Genomic DNA, 15836 nt, shown 5'->3' on the forward strand with positions numbered 1-15836 from the left:
TCCTTTGTTCACATTCAGGGTTTTATGGTATATAAAACACTTTCACTTTCTAGCACACACAGCAGAGTCACTCACCAGCTCAGAACTCTGCCCTGACCCTTTGTCAGCTGCTAAAGATCCAAGTCTTCTGCCTGATGTTCCCCTCTCCATAGCCAGGCTTCGGCCTGACTTTTTTAGCCATAGCCACCACACGTCCTACCCTCTGGCCAAAATCAGCTGGCATAGCCCCTCAAGACTCCAGTGCCCGGCTTTCCCCTGCTGTTTCAATGCCATCCCACTCTGACCTATCAAATTCTGAACCAACTTTAAAAGCTTCTCTTCAAGGCCTTCCCTGATCCCTGGACTCACAATTGCCTTTCCTTTAGAACTTTGTTTTGCCTTTTTTATTGCTATTTTGATGTAAAATGATGATGTGATAATGTTTTAGAGATTTATGGTGACTGTGAGTGCCATAAGAGTAGGGATCACATCTTACCTACAATTGGTGCCACTTCCAGAACTGGACATTTTTTGTGCGCACAGTAGGGAAAGACTTTTCAGTGTTTATTTAGGGGGCAGTTTTGTGACTCTTTGGATTGAGAGCCAGGCCTAAGTACAGAAGGTCCTAGGGTCAAATCTAGTCTGACACTTCCAAGTCATGTGACTCTGAGTGAATGGCAGAGACAAAGTTATAGCTAGGTATCCCCATACTCAACAGGACTCTCTCCCTCCCAGGGTTGTTGGGAGAATCAAATGCTATTTGTAAAGCACTTAGGTCGTGGCTGGCACAAAGGAGACCACTGCCTAGCCCTTACACAGCATTGATTCTAAGACTGAAGGTGAAGGCTTTTTTTTTAAGTGTTTATTTAATGAATAGCACAAAATCACAACAGTGACTAAATCAACACTCTGAACCTAAAAGTTCTCAAATATTCTAATTCTGCTTTGCCCCCTGCCCCCCTCTAGTTTGCTACTCTCACCATGCCACATTTTAGGACCAGTAATATCAAATGTTTTTTTAAAGTTACACTTACATTATTGAGACACTGGCAGGCTTTATATTCTCCATAGTCTTCTGAGGATTTATGGAGTAGCCAGATGGTCCTGAGCTGCTTTCTAGTCTCCACATTTCCCGTGTCATTTAGTTAAGTCTAGAAGACCTCTGTCCTCTAGGCTAAACCTGTTGGTCACACCATCCCTCATTCACCCTTCTCCGAAGGCTGTTTGACTGCTGGTGGATTTCTAATGGTAGGAACGCCACAGCTAGGCAACGAGGGAGGTTCTGCTAGTCCTAAATAACATCGGAGGTTTTCTGTTTCCAAAACCTGAGAAGATAAATCACCAGGAGTTTGGGCCAGGGTGACATGGGCAGAGCTGTAGAGCGATTCTTTAAGTAGATATCACTGTGACAAAATCTTACTGATGTTTAAATTGCCACAATAAATTTTCATTCCATGGTCTTCTAAAAGGAAAAAAAACAATCAGACAATGATTAAAAGATTAAATTTTTAATAAAACTGTGGGCTGTTTTAAAAAAAGTAAACCTTTGATACTATTATTGGTTTCAATTTATCAATAAGATCAGTTATATCAGACTTTGCAAAAAAGATCTATATTTACTTCCTTTTAAACAGTAAAAATGTACAATTCTGGGACACAGATTTTTGAAGGAATAGATTTTTAAAAACGACATCATTTTAGGAAACAAACATTATTTCAGCCAAGTTTAAATATAAATGACCATCAACTGATCATTTTCTCCAAAGTACTATCTGATCTATAAATAGCTAAATAACTCTGCCATCACTACAGTGAGTTATCTCTCATCACAAAACTCAGGACTCTCAGCCCAGTTTTCAGGCCAATAGTAACTGCTAGTTGGTGGTTTGTTTTTTAAAACAAAATTTTTGCAGGAAATAGTGAAATCACCAACAAATCTAGTTTCTGATTCCCATACAATGCCATCCTATAAAGATTCTTTTAAGGTATCTGGAATATGCAGTTTAAAATGATTTATTACAAGATTTATTCTAATTACATTGCCATACATAATCTTAAATCCAAAAAACATACATTGTGGACATACATTGTGGAAGAACATAGGAACGATCTTTGATTTTATTAGTGTTACAGAATAGTTATAAGCAAGTTAAATACAAACATATTTCTTAATTGCATAGATACTAATTTTACAAACACATAACCTTGAAACATTTATAAAAATAAAAAAAAATGTGAAAATATCTCCCTTAATTAACTTGAAGGTTCCTATTGACAAATACAAAAATGATAATTGATAAATCACAACAAAATATTGAGCTACAACTGAGTAACAAAAATAGTTCCAGGTTTTAAAAAGAGGGTAGAGTTTAGTATTTCAGCTATTTGGTCCATATACTATCTTTGTATTCTATACAGAGTACCCAGGCAAAGATTACCCTTGTTTTTATGAAAGAACAACGATGAAGATCTGTAAGGCTGACTGGACGTAGGCCTTTTGCTCTTCTTCACAGTAATAGTCTTTGCTTCCTTAGGTGGGGGAATGTGAATAGGCTTCCATGGGATTGGATTATAAAAGCTTGGTGGTGGGCAGGCAACTCCATTGTAGTAACCTAAAGATGAAAAATAGATTGATTATCCTCCAAAAGCCCTCATGTTTAAAAGCTTTAAAAAGAAAATAAATCATTTCAAACGTACATGGTAGCCAGACGAGAAAACAATTTAAAACTAGCATCTCATAATGAAATACAAAGAAAACTTCACTAATGAGTTATAACTGAGGAGAAGCAATTGTAAATTGGTCTGGCATTAGGAAAAGTTTGAATTTGAGCATATTTAAAGGAAATGCATCTTTCCACATACTGTCAGTCAGTCTTAAAGCTTTTTTAAAGTGTCTACTGTGTGCCAGGCATTGTGCTAAGTGTTAAGGTGACACACTAGAGCTGAAACAATAAATTTTACTACCAAAACATCATAGGAGTTGAGTTACTTAAAAACCAAACTGGCAAGGTTAAAAACAGTTGAAAACAACCTTCACTAGCTTGAATCTCTTGTCTGAAATTGTCTGAAAATGTTATTGATTTTAGACGAGGTCTCACAAGTATAGGCCATGAAAATTTACAGAGAAGAAATGATATACAGAACATTGAATGTAACATGAATTGCATGCCCAAAACTGAATTAGTGAACTCGTGTCACGCAAATGAGTGAGGATTTACTGCATTACTATAATCTTAATACACAATTAGTTATCAACAGTTCCTATTGGAATGAATATAAGCAAGCAAATGGAATGATAGTTCCTAACAGCTAAATGCAAGTCTGTGAAAAAAGGCCATACGGCAAATACCATGCAAAGTCCAAATTCACCCTTTCACATATTTCATTCAAAATATATAAAAAGAAAAAACACTATAATTTGGATACAAAGACTACCACTGTAGCAATCCAAGTATACATTAATTGTGATATTATTTTAAGAACGCTCAATACAAGAACAAGACTCTTGTATTGCTAATGATTGATTTCTGGAATCTTGAGTTAAATTGAACCTGGACCTAGCCAAATTCCTATCCCTTCCCCAAGGCTACACTCCTCTGGAAGACTGGTCAGCTATCTCAGTCTCCTTACTTTACCTAAAATGATCAATTAACATATGTATCAAACATTAGGCCATATCAGCCCCTGATCCAGGTGTTAGCTCTACCTATTGTTTTAGGTTCTGGCAGTTTGTATCTCCTGATAATTACCTCATAATGTTAATGTATCAGAGGACTTGGCTCTCCCCTTACCCCTATACTGTTGTAACCCCAATAAAAGTAGTAGCTAGATGGCAGTTGAGAATTAAGCTCTTGCCCACCAGAGCTTACTTGCTGTCTGTCTACCTTATGCCAGAACTTTCTATGTTTGTGTGTCTTTATTCTCACCTTAAGTTCTCTTTCCACTAGTCCTTAAACCGTAACCCATTTTCACTCAGTCCTTGGTTCCCCTTTCTGAGTGTCCTACCCACTAGGAATCTTCGTGGAGTCGGTGGATGGCTTCAACCACCAAGCAGCTTATGATTATTTGAGAGACAGTGGGACAGAGTGGAAAGAATACAGGACAGAGTTTCATGAGATGTGGATGAATTCTATTTCTGATGTTCACCTGAAAGTGTCCAAGTGTCAACATCCCAATATATAAAAAGAGGAGAATCATAATAATAGTACCTACAGTATCTCCCCTTGGGGTTGTACTGGATTTTTTTAAGGATTAAATAAGATAGCGTATATAAAGTACTTTTTAATTAAAGCATTAAATTAATGTACTATTTTTCAGGTATTATTATGATACTATTCCTACACAAAAATTTCCTAAGGAAAAAATGAAGCGATAATAAAAAAAGCTATCAATAGGAAAAAATGTTTAAGAAAAAAAATCCTTTAAAAGTCACCCAGCGATTTAACTACTTTAACAGTTAAGTCCTGGTGAGTATGGGGATACCTAGTCATAGCTTTGTCTCTGCCATTCAGTCATCTGATTACACTGATGGTGCTTAATTATTACCCTTCTTCAAATAAGCAGAAACTAAACAAGTAAACTCGGTTTGGTACCTGTAACTGATGACCTCTGTAACAAGTGGGAGAGGCCTCGGCCCTGACAGCAGGAATGTGTCACTCATACAATGGCAGTCCTCCCATCAACGGGGAAGATATTTCAACACACACTTCACCAGGGTGGTCAAAACAAAGTCTGGAATATGTTCTATTGTGTGAACACAACAGAATGGGAGTATTTTTAATAAATCACTTAGACATGTGAAGGCAGATGTCAGCAAGTTATGAGCTTCCAAAAGAAAGCACAAAGAAAATATGCCCCACCATATATAATCAGACCAAACTAAAGAGCAACTGGCCTTTTTTTTCTCTGGTTCATGTGCTGTCTAGTGTCTGGAGTTGTGAGAATAATCTCCCAAAGAAATCTATAGCTCTACAGTAGCAAACATGAAACTTCTCCAGAATAAGCTGTCATGGGCCAACTGGAAGAAATGTCAAATTTTATATTACATTTTCATCATCAAACATTCTCATTGATTTAAGAGTATAGTTTTACAACTGCTTTAGGTCATAGCTGCTTTTTTTTTTTTAATAAAACCCTTACCTTCTGTCTTGGAATCAATACTATATATTGGTTCCAAGGCAGAAGAGTAGTAAGGGCGAGGCAATGGGGGTTAAGTGACTTGCCCAGGGTCACACAGCAAGGAAGTATCTGAGGCCACATTTGAACCCAGGATCTCCCATACCATCTCTGGGCCTGATTCAATCCACTGAGCTACCTAATTGCCCCCCAATAGATGCTTTTAAAAGACATTCAATTATTATTCAGAACAACAGTAAGTTTATAACAACATACAAATTTTATACCTCACTTGCTGAAATACTCATTTTAGATGAAAGGAGCTTTTTCCATAAGCTCTTATTTTTTTTCCAGAGGAAACAAACAACACAAACTTCCTCCCCTCAACCATGATCTCACTCACTTGCCTTTTTTTAGGTCACAGAGTACAAGAACTAACCTGTCAGTTTCCCATTGGCATAACCATAGCTCCTTGGAATGAAACGAGGTTTGTTTTTCACATTTCGTAGCCATTCCTTGAACTTCTTTTCAGAGATTTCTTTTTTCTCCTGTTGTTCAGCAAGGCGCTGCTTTTCTTTTTCCTTAAAATGATGAAATCAAAGACTAAATAAAGGACAGTATTTGAATCTGTGTTATATTTGATCATGCTACCTAAGAGACTATTGGATTTATTTTGCTCTTAGTTTTCTACTTCAACCATTCATTAGCTATTTTACAAAAAAAACAATTATCTGAGGGTGATTTTTGTGAAATTTACTCTTGCCTGGAACTAGTAAGAATCTTTCCTTAGGAACTTTCAAAGTCAGCAAGTCCAACGGAGAAACTGTCTTTTTTTTAAAAATATGTTTTGAACATTATAATGAAACAACTGCATAATGTTAATACCACAAAATGTTCCAAAATAACTTAAGATAAATTTGCTTTATGCCTAACCAAACCCCTCTCCACTAAAAGTACAAAACACAAGATAGCATATCTTACTCAAAATTAGCATATTTTCTATGTCTTAAACACAGGACTCAAAGATAATGAACATTAGATAATAACTTTTTTCATGCTAACTTTTTAATGTCTTTAAACCTTTTCCCAGATAATCCAAGCTCATATAGAAACCAAGAGATGAATGCTCAATTATGACCATAAAATCAGAATGGTCAAAGAATCAGTGTTAACATTTAAACATCATATAAATATCTGAAAGATGAGAAAATCTGAGGTCCAGAATATTAAGAGCTCACAAAATCAGTGTTTGTCTACAGCAAAGCCAAGATGGGGATCCCAGTCTTGTGACATCCCCCTGAGCCATGTTGGATCCATACCTTTTCCTTTTTTTTTTTCTCATGTTCCTCAGCCATTTTTTTCTTTAACCATTCGTTATATTTTTCTCTAGCTTTTTCTTGCAAATGCTCTTTTTCTAGATCCTTTGCTGCTTTTTCTTCTATTTCTTTATTAAGCTTCCGTTCCCTTTCTTTTCTTTCCTTTAAAAATAAGAAACACAAGAAAACACTTTAAATGTGCTCAACAATGTACTTGATCCTAGATCAGTGATGGGCAACTTTTTGAGCTTGGTGTGTCAAAATTCACCAAAAAACTGAGCATAACTCAGGTGGTGTGTCACTTCAAGAAAAAAACCTATAATTTCTCGATATTTATAGTTTAAATAACAAAAATGTATAATTGTAATATATAACTGTATCCTCAGCATGCTTCTCTGTATGCAGCTGTATGTGGCCGTGTGTCATCAAAAATGACTATGCATGTCAGTGGTGACACGTGTGTCATAGGTTTGCCATCACCATCCTAGATTTTCTTGTTATAGTTAAGAAGCAACATTCAGTCCTGTAGCTCTAAAAATAAACAAAAGACAAAAAAAGTTTATTAAATTTGAGTCCTTAAAAGGATAGACTACTTACTCCAGAAAGGAATTGTACCATGTATAATCCTTTGATAATGGAATTTACAAATATTAACACCTGTTCATCAATTCAACAAATATCTATTAACCACCTAATGTACAAGGCTATGAGGACACAAAAGCAGAAATAAAACCAAGCTCAAAAGCATATATTATATAATGAACTGGAGGAATCCCATGTGAACTAGAATGACCTCCAGGAATTGATGCAGAATGAAAGGAGCAGAGCCAGAAGGACATTGTACACAGAGACTGATACACTGTGGTAAAATCAAATGTGATGGACTTCTGTACTAGCAGCATGCGATGATCCAGAACAATGCTGAAGGATTTATGAGAAAGAACGCTATCCACATCCAGAGAAAGAAATGTGGAAGTAGAAACACAGAAGAAAAACAACTGCTTGAACACATGTGCTGATGGGGATATTACTGGGGATATAGACGCTAAACGACCACCCTAGTGCAACTATCAATAAGATGGAAATAGATCTTGATCAATGATACATGTAAAACCCAGTGGAACTGCGTGTCAGCTATGGGGGTAAGGAGGGGATCTGGGGGAGAGGGAAAGAACATTAATCATGTAACTATGGGAAAATAGTCTAAATTTAAAAAAAAAATTTTAAGCATATATTCTAATGGGAGCAGGCTAGGGTGGGGGAAAGTATTGCAACATGTACATAAGCAAAAATTATACAAAGTAATGTAAAAATTATTATATCAACTAATTTCACTTTCTACTTAGTGGATTTAAGGATTGTCAAATACAAGATTTTGCTATCACATATTAAACACTGCTCCAAAGAAAAGCTAAAGATAATTCAAATTCTATATGAATATGTTTCTTACGCATCCAATTTTTCAAATGAAAAAAAATCTATTAAAAGATGTTTTCACACAATGGATAGAAATTGTTTCCTTTTTATTTGTAGGGAATAAGATAAATTGCAAAAGTGCTCATATAATAAAGAATCAGGGAATAATTTTCAAAATCTAGAAAATGTAGGAAGTATCCTATCAACCACAGAATGACAGCCTCTATAAAGTAGAAGGAAGATGGGTTCAAATTCATTTTCTTCCTTGAAAATCTGGCAAAATATATATATTTTCCCCTCCCCACCAATAACAAAAAATACCTCATTTAGTAATGTTCCAGATGCATAAAATGGCAAAGCACTATTTTCCCAAAAGTAGAAACGAAGGAAAGTCCCTTTAAGATGTCAAAGATAGTATGTGGGATGAGATTCAGTGTGTAATTCTCAAAGTAGTATTTGGCTTGTTGTAACTCCAATTTTCAAGACCCCATATTATTACTAGTCTTTACACTTAAACTGCCCCCCACCCCATAAAACTTGGTTTTCCTGACCTATTTTCAAAAGCCTTGAGAAGAGTTTATCTATACCCTGGGAAGAAAGCCAAACTATAAGATAAGCTGAAGGAGGGAAAGTACAGTGAGTTTTAAAAAGTATTAAAGTCCTAGCCTGGGAACCCTATGATGGTTATGAGTTCTTCTTGATCATGAGGGTCTTTAAGGGTACATAATGTTAAAATCACACACTCAAGAATGTAAACATCACAGCTCCACCTTCTATGGGATTGGACAGAGGGGAGGAGGAGAATCTCACATCAGGATTATTATAAAAGTCTGTAATTGTACCTAGGAAGAAAGGACATTTTTGCCCCAAGCAAGTTGCTTGTGTGGGCAGAATCCCTTTCCTCTCCTTCCCCTCCCCTCTCCTTCCCTCCCTGTTGTCCAATGTTTTCTTCCAATAAAGCTACTTTTCTCTGCCAGCATCTTATTAAGTCTCCAGTCTGCTCATTAGAGTGATTTCTGGGGGTATGAGACTCCCCTGTAAGAAACAGGGAAATGATCTATAGGCTTTACGTTTGGCTGGAGAACTAGTCAAGGGCAGCAGCTGTTAAAACTGCAGGATGGGGGAGTGGGGGTGGGAAGGTACTCTTCCCTCTAGACAACAGAGGGCCACCAAGAATCATTCTGTTTAAGAATTCAAGATTTGGGGGTTAATATGGTGGCTCAGTAGAAGCTGGGCCACTTTCTCTCCTTACCAACCGATATAGCATACATCCAAAGGACAAGAAAATAAAATCCAGATGAAAGAAGGGACCCCACAATAGGGCGCAGTATCAAAGGTACGTGGGATTTGGGCACTTCCACACTGTAAGGGGGGGAAATAGCTCCCATCAAAACGCGAGTTGATCAACCCTCCCCCACCCCACCCACAGTACCAGAGGCAGAGGCTGAGCTCCAGAGTCAGAGCAAGCCGGGGCACAAAATCTAGCCCCTTGGCAGCTAGATAGCAATACCAGGAGCTTGCCCCTGAGAGCAGAAAGACCTGAGATCCCAGGTGGCTGGAAAACTCAGACCTTGGACACGGGAGTGGGGCTGAGAGAGGCAGCAGCAGCACCCAGCATGCTCAGACTCAAGGGAAAATCTCAGGTGGAGGAGCAAGCATAGGCCAAGTTCTGGGTTCTGGGCAGCTGGCTAGGACCAAGGGGGCTTGATTCTGAAAATAGCTAGACCAGAGACACCTGGAGGGTCCCCAGAGAAGCCAAGAGATTCACAAAGTAGCCTCAGGCAAAAAAACTGCTCCCTAACTCCATACAAAGAGAATTAGATTGCCTTACTCAGACTTCTGGCAGATAAAACAAAATGATGCCAATCAAGACCCAAGAAATAAACAAGACCATGAAAAAAGCTCAAACACTTAATAACTTCTGCACAGAAAAAAACCAAAAAACAGAGGACAAACAATTAAAGACATCCAAACCTTCCCAAAAAAATGAAAATGGGTCACAAGAGCTTGAAGAGTTCAAATCTGTGATTATGAGGAAGAGATCTGGCAGGAAAATAACAGCTTAAAAGGCAGAATTTCGCAATTTGAAAGTGAGGCTCAGAAATCAAATGAATTGATAAGCAAACTGAAGACCAGAAATGACCACCTGGAAGCCTTGAAGAACCAGATAGACCAGAGTGAAAAGGAAAACCAGTCTCTAAAGGCTAGAATTGGGCAATTAAAAGCCAATGGTCTCTCAAGATAGCAAGAACAAATAAAGCAAAGTCAAAAGACTGATAAATTAGAAGGAAACATGAAATATCTCACCGAGAAACTGACAGATCAATAAAACAGGTCTAGAAGAGACAATTTGAGAATCATTGGTCTTCCTGAAAAACCAGAAATTAATAGAAATTTGGACTCCATACTAAAAGAAATTATTCAGCAAAACTGCCCTGAAGTTCTACAACAAGAGGGCAATATAGACATTGAAAGGATCCATAGATCAACCTCTACATTAGACCCTGAAAAGACAACCCCCAGAAATATAATAGCCAAATTCAGGAGCTTCCAAGTAAAAGAAAAAAAATTACAAGAAGCCAAAAAGAGACAATTCAGATACCAAGGGGCACCAATCAGGATTACACAGGACCTGACAGCCTCCACAGGAAAAGACTGCAAGGCTTGGAATATGATATTCAGAAAGGCAAGAGAACTGGGTCTACAACCAAGGATCACCTACCCATCAAAATTGACTATATACTTCCAGGAGAAAATATGGGCATTCAACAAGATAGAAGATTTCCAAGTATTTGCACAGAAAAGGCCAGGACTAAATGGAAAGTTCGATATCCAACCACAAAAACCAAGAGAAACATGAAAAGGTAAATAAGAAACAGAAGGGAAAGAAAGAAAATTATTATTCTTAAATTTACCTCTTTAAGGGTCTTAATTAGATCAAATTATTTGTATTCCTATATGGAGAAATGTTATGTGTAATTTTCAAAAACTGTATTCACTATTATAGTAATTAGAAGAATTATTCATAGGGAGAGGTTGGAGCACTAAATGGTCTAAGATGAGACGGGGCAGGGAAAAAAAGAGGGGGGTTGAATAGTAGATGGCATCAAGAGAAACTTGAATGAATAAGAAAAATAGGATATTCTATAACAAACAAAGAGAGCATGGGAAGGGGAGGGGATCAATACTATTATAAAAAGGAGTGAAAGAGAGCATTAAGAGGTAATATTTAAACCTTACTCTCAGCAGAATTAACCCTGAGAGGGAAGAGTAGCTATATCCATAAGGATATAGAATTCTGTCTAACCCTACTGAGAAAGTCAGAAGGGATCAACCAAGGGGAGCAGGGGAGTGGGGAAGTCAAAAAAGGGAGGGGAGGAGAGGAGGGAGGGAATTCATTAGGACTTAATAAAAAGAGGGGAATAATAAGGGAGGAGGTGGAAAGGGCAATAAATCAAGGGAGGAGGACAAGGGGGACAGGTCTAAAACAAACCATTGGTTTAAAAGGAAATAGCATAAGATATAGGGGTAGAACTAGGAGAGGATACCAAAATATTAGCGAATACACAACTGATAATTATATCTCTGAATGTAAATGGGATGAACTCGCCCATAAAATGGAAGCAAATAGCAAAGTGGATGAGAAACCAAAATCCTACCATATGTTGTCTACAAGAAACACATATGAGACAGGTGGACATACACAGGTTTAAGGTGAAGGGATGTAGCAAAATCTTTTGGGCTTCAAATGAGAAAAAGAAGGCAGGAGTGGTGCTCATGATCTCTGACAGAGCCAAAGTAAAAAGAGATTTGGTTAAAAGAGATAGGGAAGGTAATTACATCCTGATAAAAGGCAGTATAGACAATGAGGAAATAGCAGTGCCCAACGTGTATGCACCAAATGGTATAGCAACCAGATTCGTAAAGGAGAAACTGGCAGATCTCAAAAAGGAAATAGATAGTAAAACCATACTAGTGGGAGATCTAAATATTCCTCTTTCAGATTTAGATAAATCAAACCAAAAAATGAATAAGAAAGAGATGAGAGAGGTAAATGAAATCCTAGAAAAATTAGGTTTAAAAGATATGTGGAGAAAAATAAATAGGGACAAAAAGGAATACACCTTCTTTTCAGCTGCACATGGTACATTCACAAAGACTGACCGTGTAATAGGGCATAGAAACATTGCAAACAAATGCAAAAGAGCAGAAATAATAAATGTAACCTCAGATCATAATGCAATAAAAATAATAATTAGTAGGGGCACCTGGACAGGCAAATCAAAAACTAACTGGAAATTAAATAATATGCTTCTCCAAAACCAGTTAGTTAAAGAAGAAAATCATAGAAACAATCAACAATTTCACTGAAGAGAATGACAATGATGAAACATCCTACCAAATTCTGTGGGATGCAGCCAAGGCAGTACTTAGGGGGAAATTTATACCCTTGAATGCATGTATTAACAAATTAGAGAAGGCAAAGATCAATGAACTGGGCATGCTAATTAAAAAACTGGAAAGGGAACAAATTAAAAATCCCCAGCTAAATACCAAATTAGAGATTATAAAAATTAAAAGAGAAATCAATAAAATTGAAAGTAAAAGAACTATTAAATTAATAAATAAGATTAGAAGCTGGTACTTTGAAAAAACAAACAAAATTGACAAAGTATTGGTCAATTTAATTAAAAAAAGGAAAGAAGGAAACCAAATCATCAGTATCAAAGATGAAAAGGGAGACCTCACCTCTAATGAAGGGGAAATTAAGGCAATTATTAAAAACTATTTTGCATAATTATATGGCAATAAATATAACAATTTAGGAGATATGGATGAATATTTACAAAAATATAAATTGCCTAGATTAACAATAGAAGAAATAGAATACTTAAATAATCCCATATCAGAAAAAGAAATCAAATAAGCCATCAAAGAACTCCCTAAGAAAAAATCCCCAAGACCAAATGGATTCACAAGTGAATTCTATCAAACCTTCAAAGAACAACTAATTCCAATACTATACAAACTATTTGACATAATAAGCAAAGAAGGAGTTTTACCAAACTCCTTTTATGACACAAATATGGTACTGATCCCAAAGCCAGGTAGATCAAAAACAGAGAAAGAAAACTACAGACCAATTTCCTTAATGAACATAGATGCAAAAATCTTAAACAGAATACTAGCAGAGAGACTCCAGCAAGTAATCACGAGGGTTATTCATTATGATCAGGTGGGATTTATACCAGAAATGCAAGGATGGTTCAACATCAGGAAAACCATTCACATAACTGACCATATCAACAAGTAAACCAACATAAACCACATGATTATCTCAATAGATGCTGAAAAAGCCTTTGACAAAATACAAGATCCATTCCTATTGAAAAAACTAGAAAGTATAGGAATAGAAGGACCTTTCCTAAAAATAATAAACAGTATATACCTAAAACCATCAACAAGCATCATATGCAATGGGGATAAATTAGAAGCCTTCCCAATAAGATCAGGCGTGAAACAAGGATGCCCACTATCGCCTCTATTATTTAACATTGTACTAGAAACACTATCAGTAGCAATTAGAGAAGAAAAAGAAATTGAAGGTATTAAAATGAGCAATGAGGACACTAAGCTATCATTGTTTGCAGATGATATGATGGTCTACTTAAAAAATCCTAGAGAATCAACTAATAGAAATAATCAACAACTTTAGCATAGTTGCAGGATACAAAATAAACCCATATAAATCATCAGCATTTCTATATATCTCCAAAACATCACAACAGCAAGAGGTAGAAAGAGAAATACCATTTAAAATCACCCTAGACAATATAAAATACTTAGGAATCTATCTACCAAAACAAACACAGGAATTATACAAACACAACTACAAAACACTTTCTAAACAATTAAAACTAGATCTAAACAATTGGAAAAACATTGATTGCTCATGGGTAGGACAAGCTAACATAATAAAAATGACCTTTCTACCCAAATTAATTTACCTATTTAGTGCCATACCTATCAAACTACCAAAAAACTTTTTTACTGAATTAGAAAAAACTATAACAAAATTCACTTGGAAGAAAAACAGATCAAGAATATCAAGGGAAATAATAAAAAAAAACATGAAGGAAGGTGGCCTAGCAGTAAGAGATGTTAAACTATACTATAAAGCAGCGGTCATCAAAACAATATGGTACTGGCTAAGAGACAGAAGGGAGGATCAGTGGAATAGACTTGGGGTAAGTGACGTCAGCAAGACAGTCTATGATAAACCCAAAGAACCCAACTTTTGGGACAAAAATCCACTATTTCACAAAAACTGTTGGGAAAATTGGAAAACAATATGGAAGAGATTAGGTTTAGATCAACATTTCACACCCGACACCAAGATAAATTCAGAATGGATGAATGACTTGAATATAAAGAAGGAAACTATAAGAAAATTAGGTGAATATAGAACAATATACCTATCAGATCTTCGGGAAAGGGAAGATTTTAAAACCAAGCAAGAGTTAGAAAAAATTACAAAATGTAAAATAAATAATTTTGATTATATTAAATTAAAAAGGTTTTGTACAAACAAAAACAATGCAACCAAATCAGAAGGGAAACAACAAACTGGGAAAAAAATCTTTATAACAAAAAACTCTGAGAGAGGTCTAATTAATCAAATATACAAGGAGCTAAATCAATTGTATAAAAAATCAAGCCATTCCCCAATTGATAAATGGGCAAGGGACATGAATAGGCAATTTCCAGATAAAGAAATCAAAACTATCAATAAGCACATGAGAAAGTGTTCTAAATCTCTAATAATTAGAGAAATGCAAATCAAAACAACTCTGAGGTACCACCTCACACCTAGCAGATTGACTAAAATGACAACAGGGGAGAGTAATGAATGTTGGAAGGGAATGTGGCAAAATTGGGCCATTAATGCATTGCTGGTGGAGTTGTGAACTGATCCAACCATTCTGTATGGCAATTTGGAACTATTCCCAAAGAGCGATAAAAGACTGCCTGACCTTTGATCCAGCCATAGCATTGCTGGGTTTGTACCCCAAAGAGATCATAGATAATCAGACTTGTACAAAGATATTTATAGCTTTTTGTGGTGGCAAAAAACTGGAAAACAAGGGTATGCCCTTCAACTGGGGAATGGCTGAACAAATTGTGGTATATGCTAGTGATGGAATACTATTGTGTTCAAAGGAATAATAAACTAGAGGAATTCCATGTGAACTGGAAAGACCTCCAGGAATTGATACAGAGTGAAAGCTGCAGAGCCAGAAGAACATTGTACACAGAGACTGATATACTACTGTGGTAAAATCGAATGTAATGGACTTCTGTACTGGCAGCAATGCAATGACTTAGGACAATTCTGAGGGATTTATGAAAAGGAACGCTACCCACATTCAGATGAAGAACTGCAGGAGTGGAAACACAGAAGTAAAACAACTGCTTGGACACATGGGTTGATACAGACATGGTTGGGGATGTAGACACTAAATGACCACAACAATGCAACTATCAATAATATGTAAATAAGTCTTGACTGATCACACATGTTAAAACCAATGGAAATGCGCGCTGGATATGGGGGGGGGGATATTAATGGGGAGAGTGTGAAAGGGAAAGTAAAAACATGAATCATGTAAAAAAATAAATAAATAAATAAAAGCCTAAAAAAAAAAGAATTCAAGACTTGGAAGAGACCACTCCAAAGGTCACTAAAACTAAAACTAACCTTTCCTTCAACAGTGCTAAAACAGATAAACCTTTGGAGTAACACAACTGATTATGATGGTTTCAGATAAACCTGGGAAGGCTTGTATATACTGATACAAAGTGAAGAGAGCAGAACCAAGAGAACAATTTATTCAATGACAACATTGTAAGACAAACCGATCCTGGAAGACTTGGGGAATTCTGACGAACAAAAGAACCAACCACAATTACAGAGGACTCATGCTCAAATATATTGCCCACTTCTAGAAG

The 15836-nt window shown here is 36.4% G+C and overlaps 1 protein-coding gene across 1 annotated transcript in view; it reads right to left on the reverse strand.

The window, feature by feature from the left end:
* Positions 1–1503: 1503 nt before the first annotated feature.
* CCDC34 (coiled-coil domain containing 34) overlaps positions 1504–15836 on the reverse strand; it is a 34663-nt gene continuing 20330 nt past the window's right edge. Inside the window, exons 4-6 of the mRNA XM_044680831.1 lie at positions 6414–6572; positions 5534–5675; positions 1504–2591 (exon numbers count right to left, since the gene is read on the reverse strand). Coding sequence (XP_044536766.1) covers positions 2377–2591; positions 5534–5675; positions 6414–6572 — 516 coding nt within the window. The 3' untranslated portion in view covers positions 1504–2376. The remainder of the gene's footprint in view (positions 2592–5533; positions 5676–6413; positions 6573–15836) is intronic.

Source organism: Gracilinanus agilis, chromosome 6 (genome assembly GCF_016433145.1).
Source record: "Gracilinanus agilis isolate LMUSP501 chromosome 6, AgileGrace, whole genome shotgun sequence".
Taxonomy (NCBI): domain Eukaryota; kingdom Metazoa; phylum Chordata; class Mammalia; order Didelphimorphia; family Didelphidae; genus Gracilinanus; species Gracilinanus agilis.